The 21,602-nt window shown below is 37.6% G+C and overlaps 2 protein-coding genes across 6 annotated transcripts in view; one reads left to right on the top strand and one right to left on the bottom strand.

The window, feature by feature from the left end:
* MTREX (Mtr4 exosome RNA helicase) overlaps positions 1-15,644 on the top strand; it is a 47,539-nt gene extending 31,895 nt beyond the window's left edge. Inside the window, exons 19-27 of one of the 2 annotated variants that reach the window (XM_007421342.3) lie at positions 1,467-1,595; positions 4,181-4,291; positions 5,326-5,514; positions 6,310-6,473; positions 7,748-7,853; positions 10,420-10,476; positions 11,387-11,549; positions 14,512-14,616; positions 15,055-15,644. In XM_007421342.3, the coding sequence (XP_007421404.1) occupies positions 1,467-1,595; positions 4,181-4,291; positions 5,326-5,514; positions 6,310-6,473; positions 7,748-7,853; positions 10,420-10,476; positions 11,387-11,549; positions 14,512-14,616; positions 15,055-15,107 (1,077 nt within the window). In that variant the 3' untranslated portion in view covers positions 15,108-15,644. Of the gene's footprint in view, positions 1-1,466; positions 1,596-4,180; positions 4,292-5,325; positions 5,515-6,309; positions 6,474-7,747; positions 7,854-10,419; positions 10,477-11,386; positions 11,550-14,511 lie in introns of both variants that reach the window. The other variant, XM_007421341.3, reaches the window with a different exon arrangement.
* Positions 13,034-21,602, bottom strand: part of PLPP1 (phospholipid phosphatase 1) — an 85,945-nt gene continuing 77,376 nt past the window's right edge. For all 4 annotated transcript variants that reach the window (XM_007421339.3, XM_007421340.3, XM_088152842.1 and 1 more), the window contains exons 5-6: positions 16,074-16,250; positions 13,034-15,644 (exon numbers count right to left, since the gene is read on the bottom strand). In XM_007421339.3, the coding sequence (XP_007421401.1) occupies positions 15,513-15,644; positions 16,074-16,250 (309 nt within the window). In that variant the 3' untranslated portion in view covers positions 13,034-15,512. The remainder of the gene's footprint in view (positions 15,645-16,073; positions 16,251-21,602) is intronic.

Below are 21,602 nucleotides of genomic sequence, written 5' to 3'. Positions count from 1 at the left end.
AGTAACAAAGGCTACCATCAGTAACACACTATGCTGCCAGGGACTCAAATCCTGCAGTGCCAGATGTGTCCCCCTGCTTAAGCCAGTACATGTCTGGGCCCGTCTGAAGTTTGCTAGAGAGCATTTGGATGATCCAGAAGAGGATTGGGAGAATGTCATATGGTCAGATGAAACCAAAGTAGAACGTTTTGGTCTAAACTCAACTCGTCGTGTTTGGAGGAGAGAGAATGCTGAGTTGGATCCAAAGAACACCATACCTACTGTGAAGCATGGGGGTGGAAACATCATGCTTTGGGGCTGTTTTTCTGCAAAGGGACCAGGATGACTGATCCGTGTAAAGGAAAGAATGAATGGGGCCATGTATCGTGAGATTTTGAGTGAACACCGCCTTCCATCAGCAAGGGCATTGAAGATGAAACGTGGCTGGGTCTTTCAGCATGACAATGATCCCAAACACACCGCCTGGGCAACGAAGGAGTGGCTTCATAAGAAGCATTTCAAGGTCCTGGAGTGGCCTAGCCAGTCTCCAGATCGTAACCCCATGGAAAACCTTTGGAGGGAGTTGAAAGTCCATGTTGCCCGACGACAGCCCCAAAACATCACTGCTCTAGAGGAGATCTGCATGGAGGAATGGGCCAAAATACCAGCAACAGTGTGTGAAAACCTTGTGAAGACTTACAGAAAACGTTTGACCTCTGTCATTGCCAACAAAGGATATATAACAAAGTATTGAGATGAACTTTTGATATTGACCAAATATCAATATATTTATTGGTGGAAAATTTATTTTCCACCATGATTTGCAAATAAATTCTTTAAAAATCAGACAATGTGATTTTCTGGATTTTTTTCCCCATTTTGTCTCTCATAGTTGAGGTATACCTATGATGAAAATCTTTTTAAGTGGGAGAACTTGCACAATTGGTGGCTGACTAAATACTTTTTTGCCTCACTGTACATTGAATTTAATAGTGACACCATTTTTAATACATCTTTTATCAAATTCTGGCTATAATTTAAGAGTAAGTCTTGGTTTGCCTCCCAGCTTGGTCTGTCTTGCTGGTTCACTTTGGATGAAATCTCCTCTTTTGCCAGAAGTATGATGGAAGGAGAAAGACTACGTTTTGTATAGTCTGAATAACTATGAATTGTAAAAAAGATTTGGAAGGAGAAGCCAAGAATTCTTACTCTTAGATTTTAGAGTGCAAGGTATATATATCTTAAAAATCAAGATGCTGCCCAATCCTGAAAACTGATGGAAATTTTCATAAATATTTGTGATTGTGTACGAACCTGTTCATTTTAGAGGGAAAGGCAATATGCTTGTATCATTCATGTACGATCTGTTACCTTTTACTTTTTTTCTAAAGAACCACTGTGGTGCAGAAAGCCTAATAATTTTGTATTTTTCGCTTAGTATTGAAGAGTAACTCCATGCTTTTACTGATCTTTTACTGATTATGCAGCTTAATTCTGGTGAACTGGATCCACTCTACATTGCGGAAGTCCTCTTACACTGTAGTAAAGAGAGCCTGAAAAATTCTGCAACTGAAGCTGCAAAGCCCGCAAAACCTGATGAGAAAGGGGAGATGCAGGTGATTGCTCTTATCCTTACTGAAAATAGAGGAGGAAAATTGTATGTCAAAGGCACAGAATGCAAACTTGGTGATGACACATATTCTCTCTCCATGTACAAATTATTGCCAAAAACAAAGGACACAAGGTCCCTTCTTGCTGGGCTACATCTTTTTTAACTGAGAAAGGGAGAGTTAGTGCTTAGAAACAATTTGCTTGTAGTTGTTTTTTCAGTAAATGATTCTGCTGACTTGCCTTTAATATAGATAATGATAGCTCCTTCCAATGTGATGGTACAAAATTGGATTTAACTCCAAAATTAGAACCATAATAGATGCATTTTTCCATTATGTGCAGTGGGTGAAGGTTATTTTTATGGGGTGCAAGCTAAGCTAAAATTAGATCTTAAACCATAGACTTGTGTTAAAGATGAATGGGGATCTGAAAAGTTTGAAGAACTGTTGACTTTCTAATGTAGAGTGGTTTTCTTAGTAGTGGAAAAAGCATGTTATGGGTTTATAATATGATATAATAGGCTAAAGCTTTCATCCTTTGCAGGATGTAGCTTATCTGGCCCTGTAAATTAATCAGTTGGTGATTATAGCTTCATGGCTTGAATTTGTAAAAGAACCATTAAAGTAAAAATCACAAAGTTAGCGATCACTTCCTCAGTGAAGGCATTTCATAAATTCAATGGCAAGGTGTTAAAGGTTCAGTAGTTAAGATAGTATATAATAATGAATATGGTCATATAGCCACCTATAGGAAATTTAGTATAAACCTAGCAAAGGTAGAAGTTTGTACAGTGGAGTGATTGAGCTTACTCTAAAAATCCTCCATTGTTTTTCTAAAAAAACTGCTCAAGGCAATGTACAATGAAAGGCATTATTAATGCAATATTATACAGCTGAAAAATGATTTTGTGCAGTGTCCAATTGCATTTGTTCCAGCAGCAGCACTTGCTAATTGGATTTCAGTTGATTATATAGTTAAGAATCAAATGATTCACTGGATTGCAGGACTATATGATCAACTGAAATCCATTTGCCAAGTGCTGCTGCTGGTGGAATATATGCAATTGGACACTGCAGGAAATCATTGTAATCAAAATCATTGTTCTCTTTGCATTTGTAAGCCAGTGTTTCGGCTAACAATGAATGAAGACCTCTTGTATCTTAATATTTTAACATGTTCCATCATTTCATCTGCTCAGAGTCATTGCAGAGTTGGGCAACCTTATAACTTTTCTAAAATAAATAAATCAATTTGGGTAAACTTTCAGAAGTACATAGCTGTACTCATTATTAAAATAAAAATACCTATTATTTATAACTTTGTATTATTCCAATTTTATCTCAAGACTAAGCAACCCTTATTTAATATTTGTTAGATAGTTGAATACTATTCTGTACCTGCAGCTGTGTTTCCTGGCTCCACTCTTGGAGAAGAAGGCCCTACATAGATTAAGAAGTGGTTTAGAATTATTTGGCTGTAGCTTCCACTAAAGTTACTTCCCCCACTCCAAGATTATTCAAATTGATGTCTGGTTTCACTGTTAAACCCCAGAACTGCCATTCAACATTCTGTTTATCCTATTTTCAGTCAGTCTGAAAGTCTGCTAAATTGTTTGTTGCCTTGGCAAGAAAAACATGTTCATTTTTTTTATACAGCTATTAAATATTAAATATATTTTCCCTTTACTTCATTCCAGTATAAAAATGAAATTTAATAATATTAACAACAACAGTAATGTGTTTTAAGATCCTGCAGCTGATATTTAAGGTATGCTGCCTGTGATTCCGGAGCTAGTAAAACAGCTACCAAGAGTGGTGATAGCCTGATCATCTATGAATTTGTCACATTTGTAAACTGTCTAAATTGTTGCCATCACCACATCTGATGGTGCTGAATTCTAGTTAAACATTTGTTCAGTAGTATCTGCATTGAATTCTAGTTGATTAATGCAATTGTACATCTGTGGGGGTGGGTATACATATATATAAAGCATGCGCGCGCGCACACACACAGAATGCATGGGGCCTTTGATCCTGAATTTTCCTTATTTAGTTTTAAAGGATGACAAAAAGATGTTTCTAGAAATACATTGGAAATTACATGGTAAATCCAGTTTGTGAATTTACTTTTTTATATCAGTAATTTAAGCATTTTCAAGAGTTCTTTTTTTACTTCATTAAAACAAATGGCATCATCTGTTTCATTTGGGGAGATTAAAAAAGAATTCTTGATTAATTAAGTTGGTGGAGGAAGTACTAAATATTTATTTTATGAATTCCTACTGGAAGCAATTCAGGAGAGTGGGTGTGTAGCAGAATGGTAATCCTAATCCTTGCAATTTTGTTATTGTAAAACAGCTCCCAAATTAACATTAAAGGTGAAATTTTAAGTACATTACATTCTTTGAAGGAAAAATTTGAACTGATAGAGAAATAATCCATGCCCTCCAAGTGTATTATGGATACACTCTATAACAAAGTGAAAATATAGTACAGTGCTCAGAATATGTGGCATAAAATATAATCTGTTTAATAGTTTTAAGATTAATCAAGTACATTTCTAGTTTCTGATCACTTGTCTGTTTGAGTAGGTTGTTCCTGTCCTGGTGCATCTTTTGTCAGCAATCAGTAGTGTTCGACTCTATATACCCAAAGACCTCAGGCCTCTTGATAACAGACAGAGTGTACTAAAATCAATACAGGTAAACAATATATATTGCAATTCTGCTTTTGAGGAAAAGGGGAATAATAAAGAATTAACAACTGAGTATATTTGAATGCTCCAAGGTCTACATAGTTTTAATCAATCGGTAGAAAAAAAACTGTAGAGTAGATGATGAAGGATCATCATCACTGTCCTCATCTCTTGTTTCAGACGGGGCAGATGAATTTGAAAGAAAAAAATTTGTCTAAGGCCATCTAGTAAATGCTTGCAAAGCGGCTAGCAAAAAGAACAAATGCTCTTCTCACCGCCTGGTTAGACTACTGCAATGTGCTCAGCATGGGGCTGCCTTTAAAGAACATTCAAAAATTGCAGTTGGTACCAAATGCAACAGTTTACATACTGACTAGCACTAAATGCCATCAATAACTTACAGTTGTACTCTGAGCCCAACATTGACTGCAGTAATTTCCAAGTGCAGTTTAAAGTGCTGATTTTAACCTATAAGGCCCTGTATGGTTTGGCACCCAGATAACTGCAGAACCACCTCTTTCAACTAGAATCCACCCTCCCTATACAGGCAATTTGGGAAAGACCCATTAGTAGTCTCCCACTACCAGGAGGTTAGAGAGATTGAAGCTATAAAAGAAGTGTTTCCGTAACAGCCTTCTTTTGGTGGAGTAGTTTACTAGCAGACATCAGGCTTGCTATGATCCTTTTAGCCTTTCAGAAGCAGATTAAAATAGAGTTTTTCTGGAGAGCCTTTTTGGTTAATAAGGATAGTGCCATAGCAATGTTTATCCTTCCCACTTTTAAGACAATTTTAAATACTTCTTAGTTTTGTTTTATCTTGAATTATTATGGATGTTTTCTTCTTGTAAAACACCCAAGAGATCCATGATAGCAGTGATTTAAAAATCAAATCAATATTTGGTCTGAGGATTTCTATTTTGTTCTTCAGTTTAATCTCTTTGCCACTACATTACTATCAGTTCTCAAATATCTGAAGTATCAGCAGTATAAATAACGCAATGAAGAAATGTTTTAAGGTTTTGGTTTTTTTTTTCCTTAAAGGAGGTGCAGAGACGGTTTCCTGATGGAGTTCCTTTGCTGGATCCTATTGATGACATGGGGATTAAAGATCCAGGTCTGAAAAAAGTAATCCAAAAAATAGAAGCATTTGAACATAGGATGTATTCTCATCCACTTCACAATGATTCTAATTTGGAAACTGTGTACAAACTTTGTGAAAGAAAAACACAGGTAAGGAACAGACTTCAGGCATGTTCGCTTGTGGAGGGACTGTAGGTCAATGAATAAAGCTTGTCTTTGTGTATTATAGAAGGTCCCAGGTTCAGGCTCTGATATCTTCAATCCAATAAAAAGGTCATAGAAAAAGAAGTGACTTCTGGGCCATACAGGGAGCCAATTTGGTGTAGTGGTTAAGGCACGAGGCTAGAAACTGGGAGTCCAGGAGTTCTAGTGCCGCCTTAGGCACAAAGCCAGCTGGGTGACCTTGGGCCAGTCACTTTATCTCAGCTCTAGGAAGCAGGCAATGGCAAATCACTTCCAAAAAATCTTGCCAAGAAAACTGCAGAGATCATCTACAGCCAACATGGCCAATTTCCCTGAGGGAGGGAAAAAGTATTGGAGGCTTCTGGCCTGTTGGTTAGGACTTTGTCTGCCTAGCAGGCAGATGGATAAGTGACCAAATAAAAATGAAATGAAGCTTTTGATATCTGTTCTGTGAGTTGGCAAGTGTGTGTCTCTAGGGATCTTGGTGTGGTACCTCATGACTGTTTGTAACAGACTAGTTTATTTTCTGACAGTAAATCTTTAGGCAATGACATAAAGTACATCAATTAGATATGATTATTCAAATCTATTTTGGCCACATAATTCAAAGAAACATTTGATATCTGCTTTCTCATTTATGAAAAGGGGTTGTCCCCTGGCTTTACAGAGATTATGTGGCCTGTGGCAGTCATTGTGATGAAAACTGGATCATAAAATTGTCCTAGTTTCTGATTTCTGTTAAAATGTCTGTGTTGACTTTAGATTGCTGTAGACATAAAAGCAGCAAAACGGGAATTGAAAAAAGCAAGGACTGTTTTACAAATGGATGAGCTCAAGTGTCGTAAACGTGTTCTTAGAAGATTGGGCTTTGCAACCTCTTCAGATGTCATAGAGATGAAAGGACGAGTTGCTTGTGAAATCAGCAGGTAAGATGATGATGTAAAAATCAACAGATGGACAGATACAGTTGTTCTGAAAGTATCTCTTTTGCCTTTGTGATAGTGTTCTATGATATTGTACAGTTTAGAAAAACCTCATATTCATACAAATATGTTTGGTTTGTAAAATAATAGTGGAGTTCTAAAGGACTCCACAGTGGGTTCTGTGAGTAGGGCTTTAACTTGTATTTCTCAAGCAGAGTACATATACTCTGTCTCTGCCAATTAACAAGCTGCATTTGAAACTGAAGCAATTTTCAAAAATGTTTTCTGATATGAAAGAGCAGAGCTCTTGTTCAAAGACAGTTACAGATTCTTCTGAGTATGCTGTGCATCAGAATTCCTAAGATGCTAAACTCATTTTTTTTAGCGTTAGCCTAAATAATCACGTCAAAGATGTTCCACTGTTAAATTCATGTTTTAGTTTATGCAGCAACTATTGTAAATACAAATAATTCCCTAACATAAAATCTTTTGAACTGTGGGATATTCAGGGCATTAATTAATACAAGATTGCAGCAAAAACAGGGCAAGGATAAGCAATCTTTCAGTGTCTCCATTGTGTGGATTCACAATCTGTTGATGAAGTGATAAGAGTTTTAATAATACTACAAAATGTTCTAAGCATTTCAGCATTTGAAATTCTAGAGACTTGTTTCATGAACTAGGTCAGCCAACTTAATTGATTATTTTGCTTTGAAACATCAAGAGTTTTTTTATAGCCAGCATAGTTAACCTATGTGGATGAAATCCAGCTAGTTTCTCTCTACTGTTCCTCCTTTTCTGGAACCAATTCTAAGGAGGAAGTGTGAATTGCTGAGAATTGCCCCCGCTTCTTTTCACTAGTAGAAGCCATCTTTAGAAAAAGCTAGGTCAGTATGTAATGCTTCAGTAATAGTAAGCACTGAGTCAGCAATTTCCCCAAAGCTTACACAGCCACTGGTACACTAAGACTAGTTCTTATCTCCCTTAGACTTTCTAAGCCAAGTTTGTTTATTCTATTTAGTCAAAACATGTCTGGATATTTTAACTAAATCTCCAACAAACCAAGTTCACTCTTAGTTTACAAACATTGTATCATTAACCCTTTTCTCCTGGATTAATTTCTTAGAGCTCTCACATCCTGCATATAACAGCTATGACATCTGAACCCTTAAATGTATTTTTTCTCTGTCTTTTTCTGGGGAAGGGCAGAGTGACTTTTTAAACATTGATTTTAAGCATATAAATTACTAATGCTGCCATAATTGAATCTCTTCTAGTGCTGATGAGCTTTTGCTGACAGAAATGATGTTCAATGGGCTTTTTAATGATTTATCTGCAGAACAAGCAACTGCTTTATTAAGCTGCTTTGTATTTCAAGAAAATGTAAGTTATTTTTTTCCACGGAAATAGCCATGCTAATGTGTTATAACAAAACAAAGCAAAAATTAAGGGATTTGTGACACTTCTAAGACTAACTAGGTTTATTATATCATAATAAACACGGGAATTTGGGGATATGAAAAAATGCCTCTAGGGCATTGATAGAGAAAATGAAGAGGAAAGAGGTTCCACAAAGTAACAATAGGGGCAGCATGTGGGGTTCCTTCTCTGCCCTTATTGTGCCTGCAGTTGGTTGTCCAGCAGTCTTGTTAAAGGTGGACCCTTTGGGGAGTGACAGATAGGAAGAACTGCCTCAAGACTGCACTGACATGTTTACAAAACTCATTGAGAATAAAATCACTTATATTCACTCAGAGTTGAATGCAGATGATGGCAGCAGTATTGGATGATGTTATCTGGGATTTTTTTGTACCTGTGAAGTCCAAGGAAGTGGATAGGGTCCTCTGTAGTATAAAACCAGCCATGTGTGGGTTGTTGAAGCTGCCAGAGAGGGAAATGGTATCTTGAGTGATTAATCCTGCTTTAAAAGGCAGGTTGCACCAGCCATCTTGAAGGAGGCAGCTGTGTGCCTCCTGAAGAAGCAGTCCCTTGATTCAGATGGCAACTTCCAACTGATCCCCAACATTCCCTTTTTTAAAATAGGTTACTGAGAAGGTGGGGACAGGGATTCATCTACTGAAGACTCTGAAAGAAAAGGCTTTGCCTAAATAACCTGCAGTCATACTTCAGTCCTGTCACTCTTGTAGATGGCCTGTGACAGATTTCAGTGAAGAAAAAATGGCTCTTCTAATCCTGATAGATCTTTAAGCAGCATTCAGTACAATTGTGGTATCATTATGGATCATTTACAAGGATTGTGGGTGGGAGGTACTGCTATAGCCTTTCTGAGCAGGTCCAGTCAGTAGTAGTGGGGATGAAAGATCCATGCCTTGCTTCTCTGATGTGGGGTGCTCTAGAGCTTAGCTTTCTCCCTCATATTATGTAACATCTACATGAAAATTGGGAGATCATATCTGCTAATTTAGGGCAAGGTATTGTCAGTATGCAGATGATATTTAGCTATACAGCTCCATTTGGGATTGAACAAGAGACTACAACAATCTGGATAGGATAAATTGAGCTCATGTTCAATCCCAGCAAGATGGAGTGGCTATTTAGGCAAAAATCCCCTGAATCCAGTGTAGTTTCCTGTTTACTTTTCATTGTTATTTTCATTGGGGATGCATATCTCTGGAAGGAGCTGCTAGAATAAGGAATCAAGGCCGTGGCCATGAAAGTCTTCCCCTGGCTTCAGCTGATGAACCGTATGTGGCCATTTCTGCAGCAGAATGCTCTGGCAACAGTCTGTCATGCCTTTATCACTTGCAGATGGATTATCGTAATGCATTTTACATGGAGCTGCCTCTGAAAACTCTTTGTAAATTACAGTTGGTGCAAAATGCAGCTGCCTGCTTGCTAATAGCAGTTACAAGTATTCTGTAGGAGCTGGATTGACTATCAGTACGTTTCTGGGTAGAGTTCAAAGTGATGGTCATTACCTATAAAGAGGTAGACCAGCCTTTGAGTAGAGTGCTTCTGCCATGGGTGTCCTACTTAGTAGGGCATGCTTCTGATCCCCCTCCCCCCCTCAGATGCTTTGGGGACAGGAGCATGAAGATAGGCCTTTCCGTAGCAGTCCTGACCTGTGACATTCTCTTCCCCATTGGTGTTATTCAGAAACTGGGTGAAAACTGTTCTTTTTCATCAAGCCCTTGGAATGTAGGTTGATAGTGATTGAGATTGCTCTTGACTGTCACTGATGATTATGGGTTTTTTTTATTATGCTTATGGGGATTTATTATGTATTTTTATTATTTTGGTTTTATGGTATTTTTATGATGTATTTTCTTGTGAGCCACCCAGAGGTTATGATTGAACTTGCATACACTATAATGCCAAATAAATGAATATATGCACTTTCATGGATCAAGCTCACTTCATCAGATGCATGGAGTAAATTCCTATAGAGATTTATTAAGTAAATACAGTGATAGAGAGTGGGAGAAAAGGAAATAACAGAGAAAAAAGGGCTGGTGAGAGTTGTATCAACTCTCCAAATAACCCTGGCCATTCCCTCCACATCTCTACAACTGTATGTAGAAGAACAGAGGAAATTTGCAAATTTGACCACTTAATACATATGGAAAGAATTCTGCAAGAAAAGTCAAGAGAACAAAATTAATTTTTGGTTAAAGAGCATATTTCAGGGATAAAGTTTGTAACAGAGTTGTAATATCAGCCTTTCCTTTTGTTCCAAAATGAGGTGTAGTAAAACATTGGGATGGAGGTAATATTTCACTGGGAAAAAATCCAGGAGGCTCATATTCTACACTCAATATTGGCAGAGAAGCTTCATAAATGTATTAAAAAAAACTGATGAGCACAGTCTGCCAAACATTATCCTTGCATAAATATTGCTCATTCTACTAAGATTTTGTATGGCAGTTATGTGAATTTTAAATACATGGGATATATAGGAGTTGTTGATACACTCTTTATTTTTTTCCAGTCTAGTGAAATGCCCAAACTAACTGAACAATTAGCAGGTCCTCTCCGCCAAATGCAGGTAAATGTTTTTCAGCTCATTCTAGACATTGGTTGATCTAACACAGGGAGCTTTTGCTTAGAATAAAATCTACTACATAATTCAGATTGAAAGCTTATAAATTGGCAAGTATATTGTTTTTCTAATGAAAAAAACGCATCTGTTATTTTAGAAGCCTGAATAATTTGTCCGCTTTTCTTGCTTTGCAGTCTAATTATATAACATTCCATCAATAATAAGCTTTTGAAGTCCAATCTCTATATTAAAGTAGGAACCTTTGATATTACTTAATTGTAAATCTATCTTAGCATAATTTAAAATTGCTTTGATTTTGAATATGATTGGATAACATGGGCTGGAAGAGTTTACCGCAGGAGTCCTCTGTATTTGAAACGTTGAGAGCTCTCACAATATGGCTGTTATGGCAGGAGGGCATATCTAGTTACAAAAGGATTCATTTGGCAGAGGGAAACTGGCAAGGATACCCTCTGTTATGCCTCCCAGTGTGCTCCTTGTATTCATTTTTATTTTTTGAGAATGCCTGTGAGGTCCAGAAGTATTTTTGAAAATAAAGATAATGCTAGAAATTGGCATTTGCTTTAAAAATGCAAGTGGAGTGAGGAACATTTGCAGTCACGCTGATGCCTCAAGGAGCATCATTTCGGAATCCCAATTTTATCCTATGGTGAGCCCTGCTTTAGCGTGTGCATTCCAGTAAGCCGCATTCAGATCTTCCACTGTGAAGCAGAAGCTATTTTTAAAGTAATTATTTTCAAATAATTATTTAGAACATAAAAGAAAGCCATAAGGCATGAATTTCATCTCCCCTTCCAGAATAGAAACTAAACATTGACTGGTATGCATGCTTAAGAACAATTATTTTTGTTTGGTTTGTTGATTTAAATAAATAAAAGGGTTTTTCTTTTTTAAGGAATGCGCAAAAAGAATTGCTAAAGTTTCAGCAGAAGCTAAATTGGAAGTTGATGAGGAAAACTACCTCAATTCATTTAGACCAAACCTAATGGATGTGGTATACACATGGGCCAATGGAGCTACGTTTGCTCATATATGTAAAATGACAGATGTCTTTGAAGGTATGTGTGTGTACTTTGTTGCTGGAGTTAAAATTAAAGAAACAAATGCCTTTGGAAGCAGCTGTGGCTCTACTGTGTCTTTTCCACATTGGTAGTTATGCATAAGAAAGTAAAAGTTCCCAACAAAGGATAAGAGAACATGGTGCTGTGCCCTTCTAGTGAATGATTAGTTATTCTGCTTACTTGCCCCAGTTCCTTCAGGAGGGAGAGCTCAGCTTTCACAAACACTGAAAAAAACACCAAATTAGTTTCTCTTTCCCCAGTCCCAATACAAATTGTCATGGGTCCTTACTTTTTTTTTTTTTTAAAAAAGGTGTATTTATCAAATTTGCACCCAGCAAACCAACCTATAGTTTTCAAGTATGGGAAGAGAGTGAATAACAGAGGAAGCAAATAGAATGACTGGGATGAAAACCTTTCAGCATTTCCATTGAAATTTCTGTTTGAGGGTTCCAAATCAGAGTTGTGAGAAATGTGTGATAACTCTGTTCCATGTGCGTGGAATCTTCCATTGTCCTCTCCCTATTGCCTCTTGAGTGTATTGCATCCCTCATTCAACATTATTTTAGAAGTTTTTAGACCAGACTTATGTGTATGTACTGCAAAGTAAGTACACATTAGTAATATTTTCTTTTAAATCTTTGTTTTTTTAATTTTGTTAATTGGCTTTGAGTGCTCATTGGAACTGAAAAGCAGAGTATAAATTGAATGAATAAATAAATAAACTGCAGTATTGGCCATTTAGCTTTTAAAACCTTGTGAGATTTATACAAGAGGAAAAACAAGGCGTACTTTCCTCCACCCCCCCCTTCCCAGGCATTAGCAATCATTGCAAATATTGAATGTATTGTTTGCTGTGGCAACAGTTGCCTTGAAAGCAGTTGCAGCCAGAGTGAATGTCAAAGGTTTCTTTGCAAAAATAACTGTGACATCCAGAGGGGCTTTGCAGGGGGGTAACACAGGAATGGACAAATTCTGTGTATTTTGTAAATGCCATTTACAAAGAAATTACTTGGCTGTAGCTGATGGAAATTTGGTGTAACTGCACCAAACCCAGGTATAGAGAGGCTTCGTCCCTTCTTGTGCATATGCTTGTTTGGGGCCCCCTTTTCCCAGGCTGACAGTTGATTTGTTTGTAGTAAATCTTTGCCATCATAAACAAGAGTAATTATAACATCTTATTTTTTTGAGAATTAGTAAGAATATTTCCTCGTAAATACTAAGGATCCCTAAGTTTCTGTAGATCCAAAAGATCTTGTGAGCTGTTTGAGTCACTATTCCAAGAAAAAAAAAAAGGTTTTTGTATGTTTCTTGTAATGAGATTAACATCTACATCCTTGTGATAAATCACTTAGGAAAAACTGGGATTTTACGTATAAGAAGTAAATTGCCCATCTTCCGTTATATTATGGCCCACCACTATGCCATTCATTGAGAGACAAGGATCAGGAATAACAGGAGAGAAAAATAAAAGAGGCCTGAAGTTACTTTTGTTAGGTACACATTTTATTGATTGCAGTGAAGCAGGCAGGAAATTTTGTGAACAGTTGCATTTATAAATGCTGTACAAAGTGTCCTCTTTCCTTCCCCATGCGATAAAAGGTTTTCCAGTAAGCAAATGGCTGATTATTAAATGGGAGACCAGAACTGCACAATGAACTAGGTTTGTTGAGGTTGAACACTAGGCAGGGTGGGACAATTAAATTCTGTTAAGCTGCCCACAATAGCAATTTCCATTGCTAAGGTAGAAATTATGTAAAACGTAGACAAGGCACTGACGATAGTAGCGTAAGTTTTGTTTTGTTTTTTGTTAAATCCATGTAAGTTGCATATATTTATTTTCATATATCAGATAAGCAAACAAAAATGCTTCCAAAAGTGAGCAATAATACTGAAAGAAAGGCACTTTTCTCTGTCACAGCAAAGTACATTGAAGTAAAGTTTTAGTGACATGTTGTGAGGATTTGGAGAGGTGGGAAATACAAGCTGTAGGTTTAATGTCTAGCATAGGCTCACTTAATATGTTGGCAAATGGAATATATTTGATGTCTGATTTGATATAATACATGTTCTATTATATGACTACAAGGAAGGTTCCCTAGAGGTCAACATATTCTTTATAGCTTTTTCATTATCAAACCTTGTCAGCAGAAATTATTCTTTCCTGAAATAAGTTTGCTCAGAGTACAGAAGACGTCAGTGTCCCAGTCTCACATGGCTCAGATTTGTTTCTTTTTGATAACTGACTCCAGATTACTTTTTAAAAGAGTTGCTAGATCTGCAATCAAACAATCAAATTTAATTCCTTATGGGCATTTTTTCGAATTCTCATCAGTAGGAAAAAAAAAACCTGCCTTAATCTATACCCTCCTGGCTGCTTTACCTGTTGCAGCTCTAATTCACTCAGATTTCCCAGAACGTTTGAAACAAGATGTATCTTCCTTTCATCGTGTGTCACTGCAGAATATGAAAATATAAAGGAGGGAGGGAGGAAGATTCTTGGTTCCCTGTTTTAAATGACCTGCTCTCACAAATCTGTGGCGTATGCTAATACTGAAAACTAGTACATGAAGTCTCTTGCATTCCCTTCCTGCAACACAGAGTGAGAGAGGGAGGGATGTCTTGAATACCCAAAAGAGCACAAAGCTGCCGCCGTTTTAAAGCATAACTTTCAGGACATGGTTAGCTCCTACATAAAGGAAATAATCCTATGGATTTCAGAGCCGTTTTTAAACTATAACATGCCTTCTCTTTGATCCAGATTAAGAGAACTGAATGAATGAACTTGATTTTACACGATTAGCTCCAGAAAAAAACTATAAAAATGGAGGCAACAGTCCTGTTTTGAATAGGCAGCTGTATAATTTACTTCATAAAAAGGGGCCATGACTTCCTAGAAAATGACTGCTTTAATACAAATATCTATCTACCTATCTTTCTCTGTGTATATTTTCGCATTCAGGGAGCATAATTCGATGTATGAGGCGGCTAGAGGAATTGCTCAGACAGATGTGCCAAGCAGCAAAGGCCATTGGAAATACAGAACTGGAAAACAAATTTGCAGAAGGTTTGTATGTACAATATTATATAAATACGTGCATCTTAAAATGTAGAATATATTTACAAGCAATTTAAAATTGCTTGGCCACAAGCCAAAATATTCCTTTTGAACTAAACATGCCTGTTATAATCTGCTATTGCTGATATTTGAAGGGGGGTGTTACCTAGGAGACCGCTAGTGTTTCCATAGCACTGTCAAAATAGCTGTGCAATATCTTGAAGTGGAAACTGAGAGAAAATACATATTTTAAAAATTCAGGTTTTTTTTAATCCATTCAATCATGTCCCATTCTCAGAGACTGCCTGGATAAGTCCCTGCAGTTTTCTTGGCAAGATTTTTCAGAAGTTTAATTTCATATGCATTTTAGTAGACCTTAAGCAAGCAGTATCTGGGTACAACTATGCCCTTAAGATTGGATATACCTTTCTTTTTTCTTCTCAACAGGAATTACAAAAATCAAGCGAGACATTGTGTTTGCTGCAAGTCTTTACCTATAAGAAATGCGTTCCTGTAGTGGTGTCTGAACAGCATTCATTCTGCAGCAGTTGCTCCAAGGAAGGGCCACTACAATGACCAGTGCTTCCTCTTCCCAAGCAAGACAAATTCTTTCTTTGAATGTATTCCACTGCTGTTTGTATATGAGTATTACACATTATTTTAATTAAAAAATAGCCAGGATACTCTGTTTATAAAGCAAAAGCTTGAACCCATAGAAATTCGAGATTTTTAGATACATTGTTGTTAACTATATACATGTAAAGTGAGCATCCAAGAGGTATAGCAGCAGCAGTCCCTTCAAAAGGCATTTAATTTATTTATGGTTTTTACATAGACCAGAAAGATTTGTGAAATTTTCCTTTTAAACAGCAGGAGATTCCACAGGATAATAGCTCTTGAACCTGTCATGGCTGGTGATTAGTGCCATAGTGATTTCCATTGGTAGGCGTCTCATGTAGAGTTGTATGTGAATCTTCTTCCTCCTTCTGTTTAAATGTACGGCCTCTCTCTTTGAAGAAATCTGAGACATACACAACCTGTAAAGACACAGTAGTCAGTATTAGGCATCAGCAGATGGAATAGTACTTAAACTGTTGTTACTTTCCTTCTGCAGCCATCAACCACTGCTGTGGACATTAGTTCCAACTGAAGGATTTTCTCTAGAAATGGTAGCTGATACCCAACAACTGATTTACAGAGCAGGAAGGGGAAAAAGGGCTGATACATGGGATACTGAAATGTGGTAACAGGCTGCTTTGTTCTCCAGTATTCAGCGAATGCCAAATTTCATGTCATCTTTTCCCCATTGTAGTGAAGCTACAACACACTAAACTGGTTTAAGTATATATGAAGTCCCCTTTGTGGTTTACTTCAGTTGAAAAAAAAAACTAAAAGATGGTGAGTCAAATCAGCTTATTTGAAAATGGAACTGATGAAATGGTAGAAAAATGTTGTTACGGACTTACAACAAGTGCTGCTACCAGAGCTCCCTGGATGAGTCCAGTCAACACATCGCTCCAGTGATGTTTGTAATCAGAAACACGGGAGAGGCCCACATAGATGGATGCAGCAATAAGCCCAAACTGGACTGTAGGACGCAAAAGTCTTGCCCAGTCACTTTTCATTCTGGCCTGAAGATAAAGCTAAAACCAAAAAGACACACTTTCAGCAAGAGAACCAAAGATTTGTCTAAACTTAAACATCATTTCTTGTAGAAAATACAATCAAGTAATGGATAGTAATGGATACTGGTATTTCAGAAGGGGGTTGGATCACCTCGCCAAGATAAGCATAGAGACAATTTGAGTGCAGTTTGTTCATATTCAATATTGTGCTTGATATTTTTACAGATGTCCTTTCTATTGGCCTTTTAAAATATGTATGTATAAAGTGTTGCCCATTTTTAAATTCAAGTGGTACAGTGTTTAATAATAGGTTACAGATGTCATTAACTGCCTTATCTGAATTAGGAGATAGTCAATGCAACAATCATTTCTTTAGCAGTCACTGTGAAAAAGCATCTCCTTACTAGTATTCTGAGGTGTCTAATGCCTTATCTTGGGTTTGGGAATGTTAGTCACAAGACAGTTGCAGTAACAACCAGAACCAGAGAGGGCATTTTCTGAAAAAGTTTCCACTTGTCTTCTTCAAGAGAGTCAGAAATGTGCTCCTTCCTCCTAGGCAGTATTCACCATGGCCTAGAAGTGACCTGTTCAGACCCCCCTTCCTTAAGATCCATAAGGGGGAAACACAAAGATGTAAGCGTACTTTGGCAAGTAATTTATCTATATCCCCATACACTAAAACTATTCAACAAATGATTATATGGTGTTCTGGGCATAACCATGAAAAATACTATCAGAAGCAAAACACTGTCTAAACTCACATATGCTGTGAACCAGACTCCAAGTTGCATGTGCACTTCCAAAGATAAACTTGAAAAGCTGTCTGCCTGCTAGAAACATTAGATCCATCTGAATGAATACACATACACAGACTAGTAGTTGCTAGTTTCCAGAGTTAAATTTTTGGAGAATATCCAATAGGTTTTTGAAACTAGTGATTACATCACCCTTTTGGTACTCATCTGTGTCATTCTGCTATAAAAAGACTGAAGTTTAATGCTATATGGAGTAATTTTTAAACAACTAGGTAAGTTTTTCATAGACTGAAGCTGTACTACAGGTATGATTGTTCTTAAAAGTTCGCATGATTGAAGTTTAAGACATTCTGCAGGCATATTCTTCAAAGATGAATGCAGGAGTTTGACAGCAAAGGCAGGTATGAAGTTCAACATAGTAAAATTGCATAGTAGTGTTCCAAGCCAAACAGTTTTCTCTAGGCCTTTTTGTGACTGTGACCGTTACACTAATGTAAACCATTTATTTCCAATGAGAAGTAGAGCCAGGAGTTATTCTGGTGGTCTAAAAAAAGCAGGCTGGCAATACTGTCCTGGCATACATCCTTTTTTCCAGTTTAGGAATTCCACTGAAGACATTGAAAAATGCATTACTTGGCTAATATGGTTTCCACACACAGGCAATTGCTGTAGTTGGCAGAGCAACATTACACACGTGGGAGGGAGGGTGGTATATGTGGTTATGAGTGGGAGAAAAGGTGGAACCTTAAGACAGTCCTTTAGAAGCTTGTGGTTCATACACAGGTTGAGTGCCTGGGATCTAGGTGGTAGCTGGTAGGATTTCATCCTACTTGCCAACATGTCAAAATTGAATAAATTATTAAAATGTGGTGTTTGAACCTCCCTGAAGTAGAAATGGTTTCATAAAGCAGGATTCTGAACAACTGAGATGGCAAAACAGGAAACTCAGGTTTAATGTTTATTCATGGATTTTATTTCCATATGTTAGAGGCACTAAGATACTCAGTGCCTTGCCAGGCTCCTGGCAGAAATGAAGGAGAAACAGCATTTGCTGTGCTGTGTCTCTTCTGCAGTTGTTAAAAAAAGTTATGAAATTAATGAGTGAATAAATCTGTGTTACATTTAGGCCCGAGGTAAATTAAGTGGTATGGGGTTCTGCTCAGGCTGTGAAGGGGTTGAATCCAGCATATTTATGGTTTCTCGGTGCATCTCCTTTGGGCTCTGTCGCAAAAGCCTTGAAGGCTGGGGTGAGGGGGTGTATATGGCAGGAGACATGACGACCACAGACTTCTTCCTCTGAGATGAGATCTCTGCTGAGGAAAGTGCAAAATATTTTTATTCTCTGTTCCGAAATCTGTATGTCATTCATGCCCATTTTTAGATTAGACAGTTTACAAACTCTCACCCTAAAGTTCCAGAAAGCCCCTTTTTTATATTTACATAAAATACCCTATTAAATTGAAAAGATTCTGTAATCTCAGGCTAGGTTAGTTTCCTTTATCTACAACAAGTAACCTGTAATCCTCTATCCATGTTACCACCAAGTCCCACCCTCTTTTGGAAGCTGTTCATTAGGATTAAATTAAATGTTTCAAGGTGGAAATAACTGCAAGTATTAGGTAGGTAATGAATTAATTCAAAGTTAGAATCTCTTTAGACTGGAGTGGCATTTAATTGTATAAATAAAAAATACTTTGAGGAAAACCAAGTAAAATTAAGTTATATTCTGTTTTTCCAGCAATCAGGATGTTTCCAGTGGATTTTTCTTCCTCCAAAAGTACTGCAGCAGTGCTCCTTGGCTAACTTTGTGCACATTTTTGGGTTGCTACCAACTGCAGGGGAGGAGCAGGATCACAAGGGGTTAAGTGGTTACAGCAGAGTGGGAGTAAAGATGCTGGTCATGGAGACATCAGTGCCAAGGCATTTCTAAGCTTGCTGGCCCTGAGCAAAAGGATGGAGACAAATGACTTGTTTATAAATTTACAACAGAGCCATTTAATTTCTCTACCCTATTCCAAAGGTGGTTATTTATATTATATACAACATGTTGCTGCATTTTATAGGCTACATTTAAATGTTCTTTTGTTAATTTAAAATAACCTCCCATAGATTCCTTCAAGATATGGTTAGGGAACTTAGTAAACTTTTCACCCATAATTAAATGCAAGATTTTTGCCACAAACATACTACAGTAAGTACACTGTTCTTCACTTTTGATCCAACACTTTTCCATTGGAAGTTGAAATGCAACCCTCATTCCACTCCATCCATTTTTCAAAAAGGCCCATGGGTCCATTTAATATATTTCCAAGAACAGAAACATTTGCTATCTAAAAGCATTTATAAACATCACAGCCAGCAAACTTAAAAGGGTTTTTGGAACCACTATTAAATAGTTCTAGAAGATCTGACCAAAAAAAAAAAAAAAAACTCTAATAAGTAATTATTTCTAGCCATTTTCTGCAGTTCTTTTTTCACAGATACTATGCAATCCTCTGGATCTACGATGTACAGTCAGCTACCGCAACAGAACACACTGTTGTTTTTTTCTGAGACTCTTCTTAGCGCCTGGTTGTCATGATGTGTTCCACCACAGCAAAATTTTCCACTACAATGCTGCTCCTTGCTATGTGTTTCCATGGAATTGTACTCTGTAATGAGATCTGGGCTCACACAGTCATGACTTAAGAGCTTATAAAATGTAGGCCGGGCATTATGTTTTGTTCTAATGCCTACAAAGAATGACTAAATGAAAGAACGAAGGAGAAGGTGTATGTCGATAGGCGTTAGACTTCAGGCAAAGGCTGTGAAATAATCAGACAGTTTTCAAGCGTTAAGCTTTCCATAGAGGACACCCGTTGCGCCTTTAGCTTCTTTTTTGCCATATACACTAAATAAAAGTCAGACGCTTGCAGATCACATTTAAAGCCATGGCCACAGAATACAGTCAAAGAGGCTTTTTAACCTTGAAGTGATCATCTAATTCAGTGTTTCTCAACCCTGGCAGCTTGAAGATGTGTGGACTTCCACTCCCAGAATTCCCCAGCCAGTATCTTCTGGGAGTGGAAATCCACACATCTTCAAGCTGCCAGGGTTGAGAAACACTGATCTAATTCATAACCCTATCAGAATAACGCATGCAATGGATAATTCTGCCTGAAATGAAGAGGGACGGTGCATAAGAGCTTTACTGGTAGCTTAATTGCAATTCTGCAGTTTTATGTATAGGTTATATGTTATGCTAAAGATCTCTGTCTCGTTATGAGGGCAGGCAGAGAAAAGAGAGACTGAGGCAGCATTTTTATGTTCGTAACAGATGATCTCACAGGGAAGTCATTTAATGAACTAGGCCCCAAAATGTGGTAAAAAGTTACCCAGAGCACATTTTGAAGTCATCTAAAAGGGCTCTTTGAATCCCAGTCCTGATTCTTCTTTGCTGGGCTAAGATCTAATCATCTGGCATGTTTATGATCCACAAAGGAATGAAGGCACCAGAGAGGAAAAGGATAAACTCGTAACACTTGGTCTGAACTGGGGAAATTTAGATACCTGAACCAGTTTATAAAGATCACCAATCCCTTCTTCACATTTCTTCAATTTTCTTTTCTGCTCTTAACATGCAAACACCCCGGCCCTTTATTTCTGTAGACTCATGTATGGGCTTTGTTGAATGTTTGCAAATCTCACACCCTATTCTCTGAAAATATTTGAATGCTTGGAGGTAACAACAAAAAAGGGTCAACTGACATGATCAACAAGCAAGAAGTCTTTGGTCCAAATTTAGGCACAGGATTGAACTAACTCCACCTTAAACTTTTCTTTAGGAAAAAAACAACTCTGTTTTTCCAATGGGGACATTTAAATCCAGTCAGTTAACCCATTTTGCAGAGCTAGTCTTCCAAGAAAAAGAAATGGGAAGTGGCTGAAAAAGGCCTCTCCATTGCCAACACTGCCAAGGTCTGCAGAGAACGTACCTCAAAAACACAGCCTATAGTGGTCAAGCCATGCCTACTGCTGCTTAGCCAAGAGGCCTTCCTGATGCAGGTTCTCCTGGGATACTAGACACTAGAGCTGTATAAAGCATTTGAATATGGTGCTTTGCTACACATGGAAATGTGAGCCACATCTTTTGCAAGCCTCTCAGCTGCTTCAAAAACTTCCCCACTGGTTCTGAATATATGTACATGCACAGCTACTTACGATTCACATTAGAACCAGATTTTGTACAGATGGTCTCTACCTCCATTTCACACTGTCAAATTATGAAACCTGTTATGGCAGTCATGCCAACTGCCCTTGGTAGGCTGCCAGAAGTATTCTGCCTAATTTTTTCTCTCTCTCTTGTTCCACACAGATTGCTGCTTGCCTGATCAATGAGGAGGGCCAGAGATGCAATTACGCCTTAGCAGTAGTCCCCTGGTGCAAAGAATCATGCGATACTAGGAACATCTTGTCTGTACTGGGTGGGGTTCCACTATCTCCCAAACCAACAACTTTTGACTTAGTATGTGTTGCCAGAACCACCAGTAAGGAAACAAGATCTTACTGGGTCAGGCAGACTGTAAAGACAGGGCCAATGAGAATTCAGTAAATAGCAAACTTCTACGAAATGCAT

The sequence above is a fragment of the Python bivittatus genome, unplaced genomic scaffold (assembly GCF_059951505.1).
Source record: "Python bivittatus isolate LINGU-HERP-01145 unplaced genomic scaffold, Pbiv_v1 ctg000570_np1212, whole genome shotgun sequence".
Classification (NCBI taxonomy): Eukaryota; Metazoa; Chordata; class Lepidosauria; order Squamata; family Pythonidae; genus Python; species Python bivittatus.
Note: the sequence above shows the minus strand (reverse complement) of the source record. Positions and strands in the feature narration are given on the sequence as shown.